This window comes from Perissodus microlepis, chromosome 20 (assembly GCF_051167445.1).
Source record: "Perissodus microlepis isolate ML-2025 ecotype Zambia chromosome 20, ASM5116744v1, whole genome shotgun sequence".
NCBI lineage: Eukaryota > Metazoa > Chordata > Actinopteri > Cichliformes > Cichlidae > Perissodus > Perissodus microlepis.
Window position 1 is genome coordinate 9,949,421 of NC_140480.1, and position 14,235 is coordinate 9,963,655.

Below are 14,235 nucleotides of genomic sequence, written 5' to 3' on the forward strand. Positions count from 1 at the left end.
CAATTTCTAAACATGCACAGTGAACCAGATAAATCTTATTACTTAATACTGCTTTACCTGTTTAGCTGATATCCTTCCACTAATGCCCACTGACTAGGGATTATAGAAAGCTAGATCACAGGTTGTTGAAGTGAACAATGTTAACAGTGCTCTCTTGCTCTCCAGGCTGCAAAGTGGGAAATAAACTACCGGTTTTCTCTCACTCTGTTTTATCAACTACTATCCATGTACCTTGGGCAACTTAGCTTCCATCTGTGCCTCACAGTCAGTGCTATAGTGGATTAATGTGCACTACAATTATTAAGTATAACACAGCCCACCATCTCAACCCTCATTTGCCAGTTTAAGCCGCCTGGTTTAATAGCTTTTGTGGCGGAAAACAATGAGCAAAATAGTTAAAGAAGCTGTGATGAGCACTCACTGCGTCGATTTTACACAAAAATTTATGCTAGCTTACCTTTTGTCTATAAATCGTGTTTCCCTGTGTTGTGGCTGGCTACAGAAATCTGTTGTGATATCGTTACTAGTTTACTACAACGCTTTTATGACACAATTCCCTTTTCCAAAGCAAGTAAACGGAGGAGTCTTACAGAGTTACAAAAGGCAACAATCTGAAGCCTGTCAGCAGCCAGCAGGTATAAAAGAGTTTCTACAACACACCTGCCCTCTAATCGCAGGGGCATGAAGGCTTGTGATAATGGTTTCTAATGACTTTGAAGGATGTGGTAATTCTTTCAAGAACAATACAGGCTCTATATTTAGATGGAGAGGCAGGAGCTGAACTGTGGTTTGAATGCCAGGAGAGCGGACAAGGGGACCCCCAGGGCAAATATGAGAGGCGTGCAGTAAAAACTCTGTGTGGGTGTCAGTATTCTTCTGCCCACACTCCTTTTTTTTCTCGTTTCACAGTTCAACAGCCTTGCGTATTGATAACTGAAAAGACATTTGTGTATGCATAAATAAATAAATAACAGGAGGTCATTTTCATTGCAAATGACAAAAGTTAAGGGCTTGCAGTGGTCATCGTACAGTAGGGTGGCAGTAGAGGAAAGTGGGAAAATGTCAGTAATCTGGCTTAGCGAATCAGCAGAGGTTTTTAATGCGAGGATTATAGTCCAGCTTTACTTGTGCTGCTGCTGAGATGGTGCATCCTTCATGAGCACTAACACAACTACAGCTTCACCCCCTCCCTACTCTCTCTGTATCACACTTCATCACTCCATCTCTCTCTCTGTCTCTCTCTCCTGCTTCTGTGGCGTCTTCTCCCACTCGCTCACACATACTTCTCGTTTTCCTGGCCTATCACCTCTGTGCTTAATTATACTTCTTTCTCTTTGGGTTTTTCTCTCTCTCTGCAGTCCTCTGTGTTTCTGTGCTCTTTCACTTCTCCAGCTCTAACTCTGCATTTATTCTGCCTCTTTTTGTTAGTATCAAGCTCCTCTCATCCCTCAATGCATTCACGATTCACCACTGCTTATATGATGGTCCTGAATCTGCTTATATAACCTAAGACACCAGACATAGATCCCTGTGCTCTGAGTGGCCAACACTGTTTTCACTGTTCTCATAGTGGTAAATCTTGTTTATTTGTAGATTGTAGATCTATTATTAGAACATTAAGCTCAGTACGGTAAATTCTGAGAACAGAATATCACTAAGTGTAAGTCTGGCATTAAATTGTTTTGCTGTGTTGCTTCATTTTTCAGTCTAACATCGTGTGTTTATTATCCTTATTTTCTCTCAGGTAATTATGTCACAGTCTGATACACAGACTGTATATTAACAAGATAATATACATCCTGTTTAGAATCAGTTCTAAATGTGATTATTTATTATTTTTGTCAAGGAAAAGGGTATATGATCACAGATCAAGACAAAATGAATACACCTTTTACTGAATGTACACGTGTATTATGTCATTGATAGGTAGCAGATAGCTAATGGTATGTGCATTTTTTAAGATTTTGCTGCATGGCCAAAACCTGACTGCCAGCTGTATACAAGGCATGTTGTATTGTTTTTTGTAGCAAGAGTGTGGTGCAATTGGAAGCGGCAGTTTCAACCAAGTTTTTTTTACAGATCTAACAAGGACATGTTTGGTATAATGTGCAAGTAGATTGCAAGTTGAGTGAAGTACAAAAACAATTTGTGGCTCTAACCCTAAGTGTCACGGTCTGGCTGGCAGACCGTGGGGATATGGGGAAAGAGGACCCAGGCGCAGAGCTCTGTGTGCAAACAGTGCGTTTATTTACATTGAGAGCTGTAAACACAATAAATCCCAGTTGCTCCCTTGACTCCCGTGTGTGTGTGTGTGCTCCCCTCCGACGTTTGTGCTCGTGCTCCCTGCTGTTGTGTTCTCGCACACCCCGTGCGTGCTGCCGTTCTGGTCCACTCTTCCACCTGCGGGAAAACCACAGAAACAGCCGTCAACACCAACCCTGGCGGGCATACGCAAACTGCACCGTCATACGCTGACACACACTAACTTGGGAAGACAACTCAATGATCCTACACCGGTGGGAGCTCCAACACTCTCCTAAGTAGCTCCCCCGACGAGCCCTGATCACCAACAGGTGTGTGGCAGGAACTTCAGGTGTGGCCAGTCCTCCTGCAGGGCCACACCCATCAGGCCTGCATGTTGCTGTCCTCCATCCTCCAGCCACACCCGCAGACACACATGTACACACCCACACCCTGCCTATACATATAATGAGTGGAACACAGAATAACACAGCATAGTGCAGAAAAACACACATCCCCAAATAATAACAATAATAATAATAACAGTCAAAACTGCTCACGGACCCCCGAGTCCTCCAGAGCCGGGTCCGTGACACTAAGTTTCATTCCAAGTGGCAAAAAAAGCGCCTTAAAAAGTCTTAAATCTAATATGTAGGAACCCTACTTATGATCAGATCAATCAAAAAACTTAATGAGGTGTTGTGAGACATATTTGGACACATCTCTTTTTGTAGTGTGAACTGTACTGTGCCATGATGTGTTGCCAACAAGGACATATCAGGAAAATATCTTGTTTTTTTGTTTTGGCATGTGTCACAAAAAGTCCTGACAATCTCAGCAGTTGGAATATATGTTTATTAGTGCTTAGCCCTTACTAAACAAATCTGGAGCTTGACCAGTGACAGATGGACGAAGGGCTGTGCGTGGAGGCCCTTTGAACTTTCACTGGAAGTGACGTAGACAGACTGAACACGAGTAGTCAATTGGACACCTTGGACACACGTGATAGACACAGGTGGAAACAGAGATATGTCTCACTTCCACTTGTGAGCTAAATGCATGAAATACAATTTTAAACTGAGTGTTTAAGGGTTTTGTATGTATCTTCAAAACACCAGTGAGTTTTATTAAACGATGATCTGGGTTTTTAAAAGATTATCAGGGGTTTATGTCTCTCAAAGACATAAACCCGTTCTGTAGGTAAGTATGGTCTCAAAAGGTGGATTTTAATTCTCCTTTAAGATACCCCAAGGACCCAAACAGTGTCCTTCATCCACAGCAGAAACTCACATGATTCTGACTGGGATTGGAAAACAAGTATGTTTCCAGCATGTCATCAAGCTGTGTCCTTGTATGTGTCATCTCTGTCATGGTTGGATCTCGCCTCCCAATCTGTTGATTTTTGGTAGGTTTGCTTTTGTGTTATGCAGTGGCGGTGTGTCATTTAAGATGGCATTGCCAATTCCTTCAGCCAGGGATTATCATTGGATTTCCAAATCCTCATTAGAAGCACTGCTTTCACTCACTGTCTAATCCGCGCACACACTCACACACTGTTAAATCTGGATTCACAAATGACTCATAGCTTTCATTCTTTATACAGGTGTTTCCTTCTTGCCTCCCCTCCTCAGGCTTTTGGGAGAGGGTGAGCACATTCTTGCTTCCTGCTCCGAGGGATTGTGCTTAGCCTGCCCACATCATTCAGCATCTCTTCTTGCTTCAGCCCTCGCTGCCTGTCTTCCTCCACCTTTATTTGTCACATCTAGCCCACTCACTCTTTTGCCTCACATTCTTCCATGTGCAGCATAATCCCCTCTGTACTGTACTAAATCTAATGGTTCACATGTTTGTGATCCCGCTCGATGAAGAGGAATGCTGCTCGTTTGAATTCAGATGGACGCTGACAGAATCAGAGTGATTGCCATTTTGTTTCGTGACATTTGTGCCGCCCGATATTCGGTTCGTGTTAGCTCATTTCTGTTCGGCGGAGGGTTGTTTAGTCTTTTTACTTTGTCATTTACTGCCAGCACAAAAGCTACAATCACAATTGCTTTGAGTTTGAGAGTTTCCCTGTCTTTTACATATTGTACTTTATTGTAACATACTAAATTTGTCTTGAAACCTTACACGCCGCACCGTTATAACATGCATTACCATGCCATGTGAGCTGGCTCTTTTGGTCCTAAATTTTGGCTTCTTCTAAACTCTGTCCCACAGAAAAGGAAAGCACATTCTTAGGTTGTGCCTGTGGAGAATTTCAATCTAACCCATGGAAATTTGTTTCCCTGTTTTTGCTGATGACGGGATCATTTGAACAGGACTACTCGAATTAGTGGTTTTAGGTGTAATCTCTGAAGAGCAGGCAATGTCTCCAACCCTGGCAGTTCCAGCTGATAAAAGGGAGATTACAAGGATAAATTACTGCAGATTAGACTGAATGGTTCTGCCAGCACTTTAACTGCTAACGCGCGACTCTCATCAGAAAAGTTCACACTGCAGTGGGTTTCAAGATAACAAGCAAACAAAATAACTTCCGTAACTTATTTCTTTCCCATCATTATGTTTTTTTACTTAATGGTCATTTACTGTAATTCTCGTCCGCCCGTTTTTGCACAGTGAAAAATCCTTAAGCCTCTTAATGTGTAATCCCTTTCATAATCACTTTTTTTAATGGTGAAGAGAAGTCTAAATACGAGTGCAGACTGAAGAGGAATGTATATATTTTCTATGTGAATACATTATTTTTTACTCAACCGAAAGGAAGCACTGTGTTGTAAGCTCATAAAGTCCCCTGAAAAACAGGCTTCCTTCTGGTTTTTTCCTCCTCACTGTTATAGATTAAAGCTGGTCATTAGAAAAACCACCTGCTGGATTGAACAGGTTATTTCAGTAGTTTCACTTGAAATACTCTGGTTATTTGCATTGCGGCTCGGTAGTTAGAACAACCATTTGAGTTTTACTGCATCTACTAATCTCTGAAGTACCATAAAGGCTATAGAGGAGAATTACTTTTGGACTGTGGATAATCTGGCTGCAGAGAGGAAGAGCACACAAGTAAATCTGTTTAGGACACTGACAAATCTGAAAGCCTATCCATCGACAAAATTCTCCCGAGCATATGGGCCTGGCGACGCCCCACCAGGCTTTTCCACTCTGCCCTGCCAAGCTAATTCAAGAGTGACTCTCCAGCAGCGATTCTATTAGCAGGCAGAACAAGAGTGCTTCCTTAAATACTCCCTCTGCACTCATTGGTCAACCTATGCAGGGGAAAAAAAGGAGTTTGTAATTGCAGAGATTTAATTTTGATGGGTGAGGAGGTGACCTTTGTGGGTTTTGAGTCATGAATGGGGTTGTCGTAGAGCAGTTTCTGGGACGTACGAAATACAAACCTTTCCTCGAACTTGAAGCTGACAGATTTGCTGAAGGCGAGGGTGGTTGTAGCGCTTTGAAAAGACACACTAGCATCTGGGGAGCCTTAAAACCAATGACATTTACAGCATTAGCTCTCAAGCCTTCAACCGGCATTAAGAGTGTAAAGAGGAAAAGACAGAGGGAGGCAGTTGAAAGGAGAGAAAGGGAGGGAAAGCGAGGAATAGCAGAGAAGAAAATTGAAGGATGTTAGGAGAAGGAGAGAGGAGGTCGTGGGTGGATCTAAGACACAAACAGCATTTGACATTTGACCACTTTTCTTTTTTTTTACATGCTAATGAATTCTGCATATGCGCATATATGCAGTTTTTTACTGATGCTAGCACGAGAGCAGCTCTTGACACTGAGGGATATTGAGGGACTGGAGTTTTACATAAGCCTGTGCATGACTACTGGTCCTCTTTGAATCATACTTACGTCTCCCATCACCATGGCTACAACCTACAGTAGTGTGGAGGCGCGCTCTGCATCTCTCTCCTGCTTTCCCCGGCGTGCCGATCCTACAGTCGTGGGTTAAAGTAAAGTAATGGGTCTTCAGGGTCTGAATCTTTCTTTCTTTCTTCACTGGCTTGTGGCTTTCGACAGATGGCATTTTTTGTATTTTAACAAAACAAATAAAAACGCATCAAAATCACTGTTGTGATTACGTGTTTGTTTTCAGCCTCTACTTGATGTCTTTGCTCTTTTCTGCTTGTGAACATGAAGATAAAGCTGTTTTTATGACAAATGGCGACTTCCTCACGCCTTCCTTTTTGCTTTCTCACAGACGCTCCCTGTCCAAAGATGCAAAGTTTTTTGACAGTGACACAGGAGTCCTGGAGGTTCCAATGACAGTGCAAGTAGCAGGCCAGGTTTGTGTCATGTTACGCACTATACACGTATACTGCAGATAAGAGCAATGTGATCCTGAAAGCAGTGGGCTTGAACGTGTAGTGCAGTGCTAGTGTCCTACTTTGTCCTAAACAGAAGCACAGCTAGCGAAGGTTGTAACCTATTTTGCTTGTAACAAGCTAAAATTATCTCCCGCCCCCAAGGCCCAGTTATTCCATGGACACTAATAAGCCAAGCATAAAGGTTATCCCATATAGTTTTGCTGAAACTGTCTGCAGTAGCACAAAAATGGTAAAGTAGGTTTCAGATGTATTTGTTATCCCCTTCTTTTATTATGGAGTACCTGTTGTGCGCAAAATTTGACTACCTTAAAACCTCTTGCCCAGCAGCCAAGGCAGTTGTCATCGTTCTTGATTTCATCACATACATATAGAGCAGTACACATGTTGATGTAGTACTCTGATGCTTTAGGTCAGGGGTGTCAAACATAAGGCCTGGCAGCTAGAACTGGCCCAGCAAAAAATCCAATCCAGCCCATTGCAGTGCTTTGGGAAATGTGAAGGAGGGGAGACCTCCCATATGGTAATTGATACAAAAACATTGTAATTAAGTAAAAGCAAATAAGCAAATGACAGAAAACTTTTTTCATTATCTAAAAGAGAAATTTCTGTATATATTTACAGTGATTTCAGAGTAAAATAAAAAAGAAAGCTTTTTGTTAATTAACTTAGGCAAAAACATGCCAGTGCTTTTTCTGTCATTTTAAACATTTATTTCTTACAGTTTAAGTCATGCTGACAGATTTCTTTTACTGACTACACCATCTACAGAAACTGAGACATACCATTGAAATTACACTTCTTTTTCTTATATTAAATATCTCACTGATTAAACACGTAGTTAGACATCTTTCAACTTACAGAAAAAAAGTTGGTCCAACCCACTTAAGACCAAAGCAAGTATGTGGCCCACAGTGTAAAATGAGTTTAACATTTCTGCTTCAGGTTCTGCTCTGGCAGCGTGTTTGAATAAATTAATGTTGTTTGCTGGGAAATATAGTTGGTTTAGTACATGATTCTACATACTAAGACGGGGATCTCAAACTTAAATGAGCTGTGGGCCACTGCTGGCACTGTCATCTCACTGAAGGGCCACTTTAGTGTCCAAGTAGTACAAAACAAACAAGAAAACACCCACAAATATTTCCGAACATATAGTGTTTTGTTTGTTTGTTTTTTCATTTCAAATATTGTATAATAAGACAAAACTGCAAATGTGAACACATTTTTTTTCTCACTCTTAACCAACTGAAGCCTTTCATTGAACTACCAAATAAACACATTGGTACTCTCTTTCTGGCCAGACACGTGGCAGCACTTCTGCTATAACTTTGTTCGTATTTAACAAAATAAAAACGCTAACACAGCCAATCCCTCAACATGTTTGTACTCTCTGCTCATATTTCCTTCATGTTAACTAAGTTTTTGTTTTTTAAAGAACTTATTTGTAAGAACTTCAACAACAAACAAATCCACCCTAACAAAAAAAGTAACTTCATGGGCCAAATTGAATTCGATTTTTTTACATCAATATATGGCCCGCAAGTAGGGGTGACGTGGAATGCAAGTGGCCCATGGGCCGCGAGTTTGAGACTCCTGTACTAAGATATTAATGAGCCTCAGTGATGCTCGCTACAGACAAGATGCCAGCATCTTATCTATTGCTTGTTTTTTGTAACTTAGTGTGATGCATAAGTGAGACTCAGGTGTCTGTGATTTCGATTTTAAAATCACTTATCTGGCAGTATTTGACTGGATCTCTTGGCCTGTTTTGTCACTCTTTTGGGGGATTGTACTAAGACATTAGTTCATAAATGTACCATTATATATTCACATTAATGCAGCTACTGTTTACAAGGATATAAGTGGAAATTCTGGACTATTCCTCTCAAGAGGAAATGAAACTGCAGCTGAATTCCTTCATATCATCAGACAGTGTTTATTAAAAACACAGAGCAGCTGCTTAGACATTCGTGCTGTGCTTTTGCCAGCTTTTTTTTCAGTAAATCTAAATCTGGACAGTCTACTTGCCAAATTGTCACCTTCCTCTACCTCCCCAGCCAGCGACTATTCACTGACTTTACTGGGACGTGGAGAGGAGAGGGCTGGGGCATGGAAGGGGTGTAGCTCTGACGAGAAGCCAAAGAGCGGGCCAGGATGTTCCTGTGATGCACCAAAGCTGTTGCCCCCAGCCCCTACTCATGAGCTCCTGGCATTACACCATGAAAACACACACACATTCATACATACACCAACTGGTCACCAGACATCACAGCAGCCTGGAAACCAATGGTGCAGTAAACAAGCTCATCTGCTTTATACTGCTGGGGGGAAAAATAAAAAAAAAAAACTGACAAAATTTAACAAAATTGCCTCTTTTCTAGTACAATTCAGTGAACTTAAATGCTGTCAGAGAATAAGGCTAACGAGGCTAATGAGCTCCAAAACTTAGTTTTCTGCATCGAGGAGCTCCAAACTCATACACATTGATTTGTTCACAAAAACGTGACACCAAATTTTATTTTGAGTGGCTCTCAAACACATCACCCTGCCTCCATGAATACTCATTGGAGCATGAAATGTGTATTAATCCACTGCTTAAAATAGTCTCGAACAAATGTTCTGTTTTACTCCTGCCTGAGAAATATTTCCTGTAAAAGCTACAGAGCTCAGCTGTTCATGAAAGAGAAATAAAGACATGACCAGACCAAAAATTATAGACTAGGACTTACTAATTGTAAAAAATGTACTTAGGTCGGTGCTTTGTAAAGCCGACTCTGAGCCACAGCCCTGTTTTGGATTGCACACACACACACACACGCACACACACAAACATAGACTCATTTCTATCAGTGCAGGGTAATGAAAAATGACCGAATGCACAAAAATTGCTCGATTTTAGCCATGACTGATGTTAAACATCAATTTGATTCTTTCGATAATTCAACTGCATCTGTCTGTTAATTCACAGACTTGAGAAGTCTTTGTAAATTAAAGCAACATCAGTCTGTAATACGCCCATGTTTGTGACTCAGAATATGATAATGTATAATTAAGATTTAAAAAGTGATACCAGAACAGTTTTCAGGACAGCCCGTGGAGTTGTATTATATAAGCCAAACTTTTTCTGGGGCAGGTTAGTGTTATTATGATAAAGTGAAATTAAAAGAAATTTCATGTTGTACTTAAAAAAGAAAGACAGATTTACCTTCACTGATATAAAGATGTTTGTCTGGAGAACAAAGATGTAAAGATGCTTCATGTTTGTGCAGGTGCAGCCTGCCCATTTCACCGTCCACGCCATTGTGACCTCCTCAGACCTGCAGTTTGACCACAGCGAGGTGGACTTTGGCTACTGTTCCATTTACCAGTCAGTCAAGAGCAGCATTCGCCTCACCAATCTGTCCCTCCTACCCCAAGACTTTGGCTTCTTGGGTGTGCCTGAGGTACTGCATGAATGATGTGAAAACCTTTTCTTCTATTAAGTGTTAATGTGTTAGTGAGGTAGAGTTGCGTGGATCCAGATACAAGCATTGCTATCTTTGCAGATAATGTTATGTTTATGGAAGAATCATATTTAGTCCACATCCCACTTTCACTGTTTGTTCCATTCCACAGGGTTCCTCCTATTATTAAAATTTGTTGGGTTTGCATAAACAGTAACTTTATATAGCTCTTATAGTGTAAAGAGAGTGAACAGTAAACAGAGAGGCTGTTATCCTACATTGTTTCCTCGTAATCCCCCGTGCTTAAGTAGACAATGTGCATCCTGTGTTTGGATTGGCAGATTCTGCTGCCACCAATAAAAGCAACAACAGACAGAGGGATAATTACTTAATGTAAATGCTTTAAATAGCTACAGCAACCAGCATCAGAGTCTAAGTTAGATTTCATGAAAACATCCTGAGTTATAACTTTAAAGCTTTTGTTTTTTCTCTAAATCAAGTTTATTGAGGTTCAGCCCAATGATGGATTTGGTACTCTGCTCCCACAAGAAACCCTGGAGGTTGATCTGATTTTTAGTGCCCAAACTGCCAAAGAGTACGTCTTTCAGCTCAGCTGCAAGTCTGGAATTAACAGGTTAGTTTTAAATCCTACACTGTGTGTAAATGAAGGACATTTACTCTTTATGGCATCATTGTGTCTGCTTAAACATTCAGTCTTTTGTACTTATCTGTTGATAGGACATTTTAATCACTGCCTTTACTGAATGTTGTGATCCCGTTTATTCAATTAAATCCAATACCTACTGATCCATAGCAAAAACATTCATTTTGTCATCAGAGATTTTCTGCTGTCTTGCCGAGCAGTGGGTGTCCACCCACCACTGGAGCTCTCCCATTTTCTGGTTCAGTTTGGAACCACAGCAGTAGGTGACCAGTCCACTGCCATGCTGTTCCTGAGCAACCGTCAAACGGGCCGTGACCAAAATAGACAACCAGTCTCTCCAGGGGTCAAGGCCCCTGTAATGCCCCGTTTGTTCTCCTTCGCCCTGCCAGAGGACTCAGACATCGGCATCAGTCCGTCTGCAGGACGCCTTCTTCCTGGAGAGGTGCGATATAACACGTCTTATTAAGTTTACACTTATGTTAAAGGAACACACCACCGGTTTTATACATAGAAGGTTGCTAGTGTGAAGAAGACTTCAGATTTATAACAGTTAGACAGTCTATTTAAATCTACTTAGTAGCTTATTCTAGAGTTAACTGAAACTAATTATTAACTGAATAATTTCATGTTGTAATATCTGTAAAATAATACAATACAAAAACAGATTAATCTCCTTCTGAATGCATTTATAAACCTGAATGGACAAAATAGTGTGACCTTTTGTTTCTATAAAGAAATTAAACATTAGAGAAAGCGGTTAGTTTTTATTTACTACATCTTGGTTAAAAATGATCTTAATAAGCACAGAGCTAAGGAACCAAACCATCTGTGCTCAGAGGGAATTATAAGTGTAATGATGCTCTCTGCTGGACACCTGATGGAAGTGAACAAGCGCTATTTATAGATATAAATGGGGGGAAAAAAGCTCAATGAAAATCACTTCTATTGGTTCTGACAGTCTAATTTTAAGTCTTATTTTCCAGATCACCACTTACCTCCAGACTCCAGTATTTTTTTTATTTAAACTTTATTTTCCAAGCAAGATATTAAGAATAATATATTTACAGTGACAACTTCACAAGTGCTAGAAGGCACAGAGATCCAGGGTAATATATCAGTCCGCTTGAATTGTTACAAACCAGTAACCCCAAAACAGGACACTGCTGAAAGCTAATTTCAACCTTAATATGAAGCAGAGGTTTGAAGTTAAAAAGTGATATGGTGTAGGAACACTGTAGCGTGAAAGAAACACACAGAAATATCCTGTGTTATCCTCTAAATCTGAGCAATTTCAGACATATTACCGTCTCTCCTCTACCCCAGAGATGTCTTGTCCAGGTAATGTTCAAACCCAGACTGTTGGACCAGGAGATCAAAGAAGAGGCGCTCCGTCGTCTTCATCGAGCCAAGTTGCTCTATGAGAGTGAGCTCGAGGGAAACAGACTTGCTGAACAGGAGGTACAGCTTCACACCCACCTTCCCACTCCAGCCACTGTCCGCTAGTGCCAGGGTTTTTAAATGTGAACATATCTTAAGTGACTAAATGTTGTTGTTTTTTACTTTCATAATCACACAGAACATTTTTTTACAAGATGTAGTCCCTTCAGTCACCTACCTATGAACCCATAACTCATGTTCATGTGCATTGTAAGGCAAAACTGGAGATCCCACTGGAACCTAGTAAGGGGAAAAAGGCGTCGGTGAATCCAAAAAACAGCAAGGTGTCCAATGAAGCAGGGAAAGGAAAGCAAAGTGAACCACCAGATCCTGGCAACATAGTACCAGGGTAGGTTTCTACAGATTATTTACTCAATCTAATCAAACAGATCCAGTTTGCTGGATTGCAAATAAAAAATGTTTCTCTAATTGCACTTCCTTTTAAAAGGCTAAATCTAATGAATACCTTCTGAGATCCAACAACACTAGAATATCAACTACTTACAAAGCTTTTCTTTTTGTTGTTGTTGGTTTTTTCTTCTTATCTTCTTCTTCTTCTTCTTAACCACCCATCATTTCCTTACAAGGAGTCAGAATTTCTTGTAATTTTTTAAAGTGGACTTGAGCAGTAGTTCTCCAGGCTTTATGAAGGTCTTTCAAAGGATGTCTTCAGACTTTGGTTGGTTATTCACTCATTTTCTGTCCAGTCCAAAGGAATGCACTTGTGTTTGCTAAGCCACTTAACACTGACTTATGAATCATTCAAGGATAAAAAAGCCACATTGTTATGTCTACACAAAGGACTAGTTTTAAACTCTATCTTTAGGCACTTTGTTACTAGCAGCAAAACACATAATTTTTTCCCGTTTCTGTTGCTGAAGCTGTAAAAAAAAGATGACACAGTTTGACAGACGTAAAAGTCTGTTCTTGCACCAACAAGGTCCGAAAAATCTGCATATCTCTACTTCATTTGTGTTGAATATTTTTAAAAATGAGGGAATTGTCTAAACTGTCTAAATCAGACGAAGGAAGCATCTGTAAGTCATGTCCTTAAGAAACAGGGAGAAAAATCCATCAAAGACCTGACACAGGACTTGAGAGATGCTGCTGATTCGTCTACTGTTCACCCAAACCTCATCAAAAATGGTCTCAGTGGAAGGTCAGCTGTCAAGATGTAATTCTTAAGGGAGGGAAACAGGGGGAATAGGTTGCACAAGAACTGCACTGAGAATCAGGGGCAACAGATCATATGGAGTGATAAATCCAAATTTTAAATTTTTAGTCCAAATATTCATCAGTATATATGAAGGACAACAGGAGAGCAGTACAACAGTAAGTGTCTACAGCCATCTGTAAAACATGGTGGAGGCTCCGTCATGGTTTGGGGCTGCATTTTAGTCTGTGATGTTTGAGCTCTTGTCAAAAACACGCTGCCAATGGAGTAAAAGGATACACAGATAGAAAAACACACAATTTAACATTATCAGTCATGGATTGGTCTCCCCAGAGCCCAGACCTCAACATTATTGAAGTAGTGTGAAATGATCTTGACAGAGAACAGAACAAAAAGCAGCCAACATCCAAAGAAGAGCTTTGAATAATAATAATAATAATAATGCATTTTATTTGAGGGCGCCTTTCAGAAACCCAAGGTCACCTTACAAAGAACAAAATTAATAAAAGGAACAATAGTCATAAAATAAGTTAAAATTACAAAACAGAGCTTGACAACAGATAAAATCAGCATTAAAGCGAATAAGCCAGTTTTAACAGATGTGTTTTGAGCTGTGTCTTAAATACGGAAAGGGAGTCAATATTTCTTAGTGCAGGAGGAAGAGAGTTCCAGAGCGACTGAAAGCTCTGTTCCCCATAGTAATAAGGTGTGAGGACGGAACAGTAAGATGAATAGCAGATGATGATCTGAGAAGGTGGGAAACAGTGGTGATATGGAGCAGGTCACACAAATATGAAGAAGCAGATTTATGGATACACTTGTATGTAAGAAGTAAGATTTTAAAATTTATCCTGGCTTCTATGGGCAACCAGTGAAGCTGCTGGGGTAATATGAGCTCTTAACGGAGTACGGGTTATGACCCGAGCTGCAGAATTTTGAAGGAGTTGGAGTTTA

At 40.5% G+C, this 14,235-nt stretch overlaps 1 protein-coding gene across 7 annotated transcripts in view; it reads left to right on the top strand.

Annotated features, from left to right (window-relative positions):
• cfap74 (cilia and flagella associated protein 74) overlaps positions 1–14,235 on the top strand; it is a 54,335-nt gene that overhangs the window by 30,657 nt on the left and 9,443 nt on the right. For all 7 annotated transcript variants that reach the window (XM_084916107.1, XM_084916111.1, XM_084916106.1 and 4 more), the window contains 6 exons: positions 6,437–6,521; positions 9,833–10,006; positions 10,507–10,640; positions 10,845–11,112; positions 11,994–12,128; positions 12,323–12,456. In XM_084916107.1, coding sequence (XP_084772233.1) covers positions 6,437–6,521; positions 9,833–10,006; positions 10,507–10,640; positions 10,845–11,112; positions 11,994–12,128; positions 12,323–12,456 — 930 coding nt within the window. The remainder of the gene's footprint in view (positions 1–6,436; positions 6,522–9,832; positions 10,007–10,506; positions 10,641–10,844; positions 11,113–11,993; positions 12,129–12,322; positions 12,457–14,235) is intronic.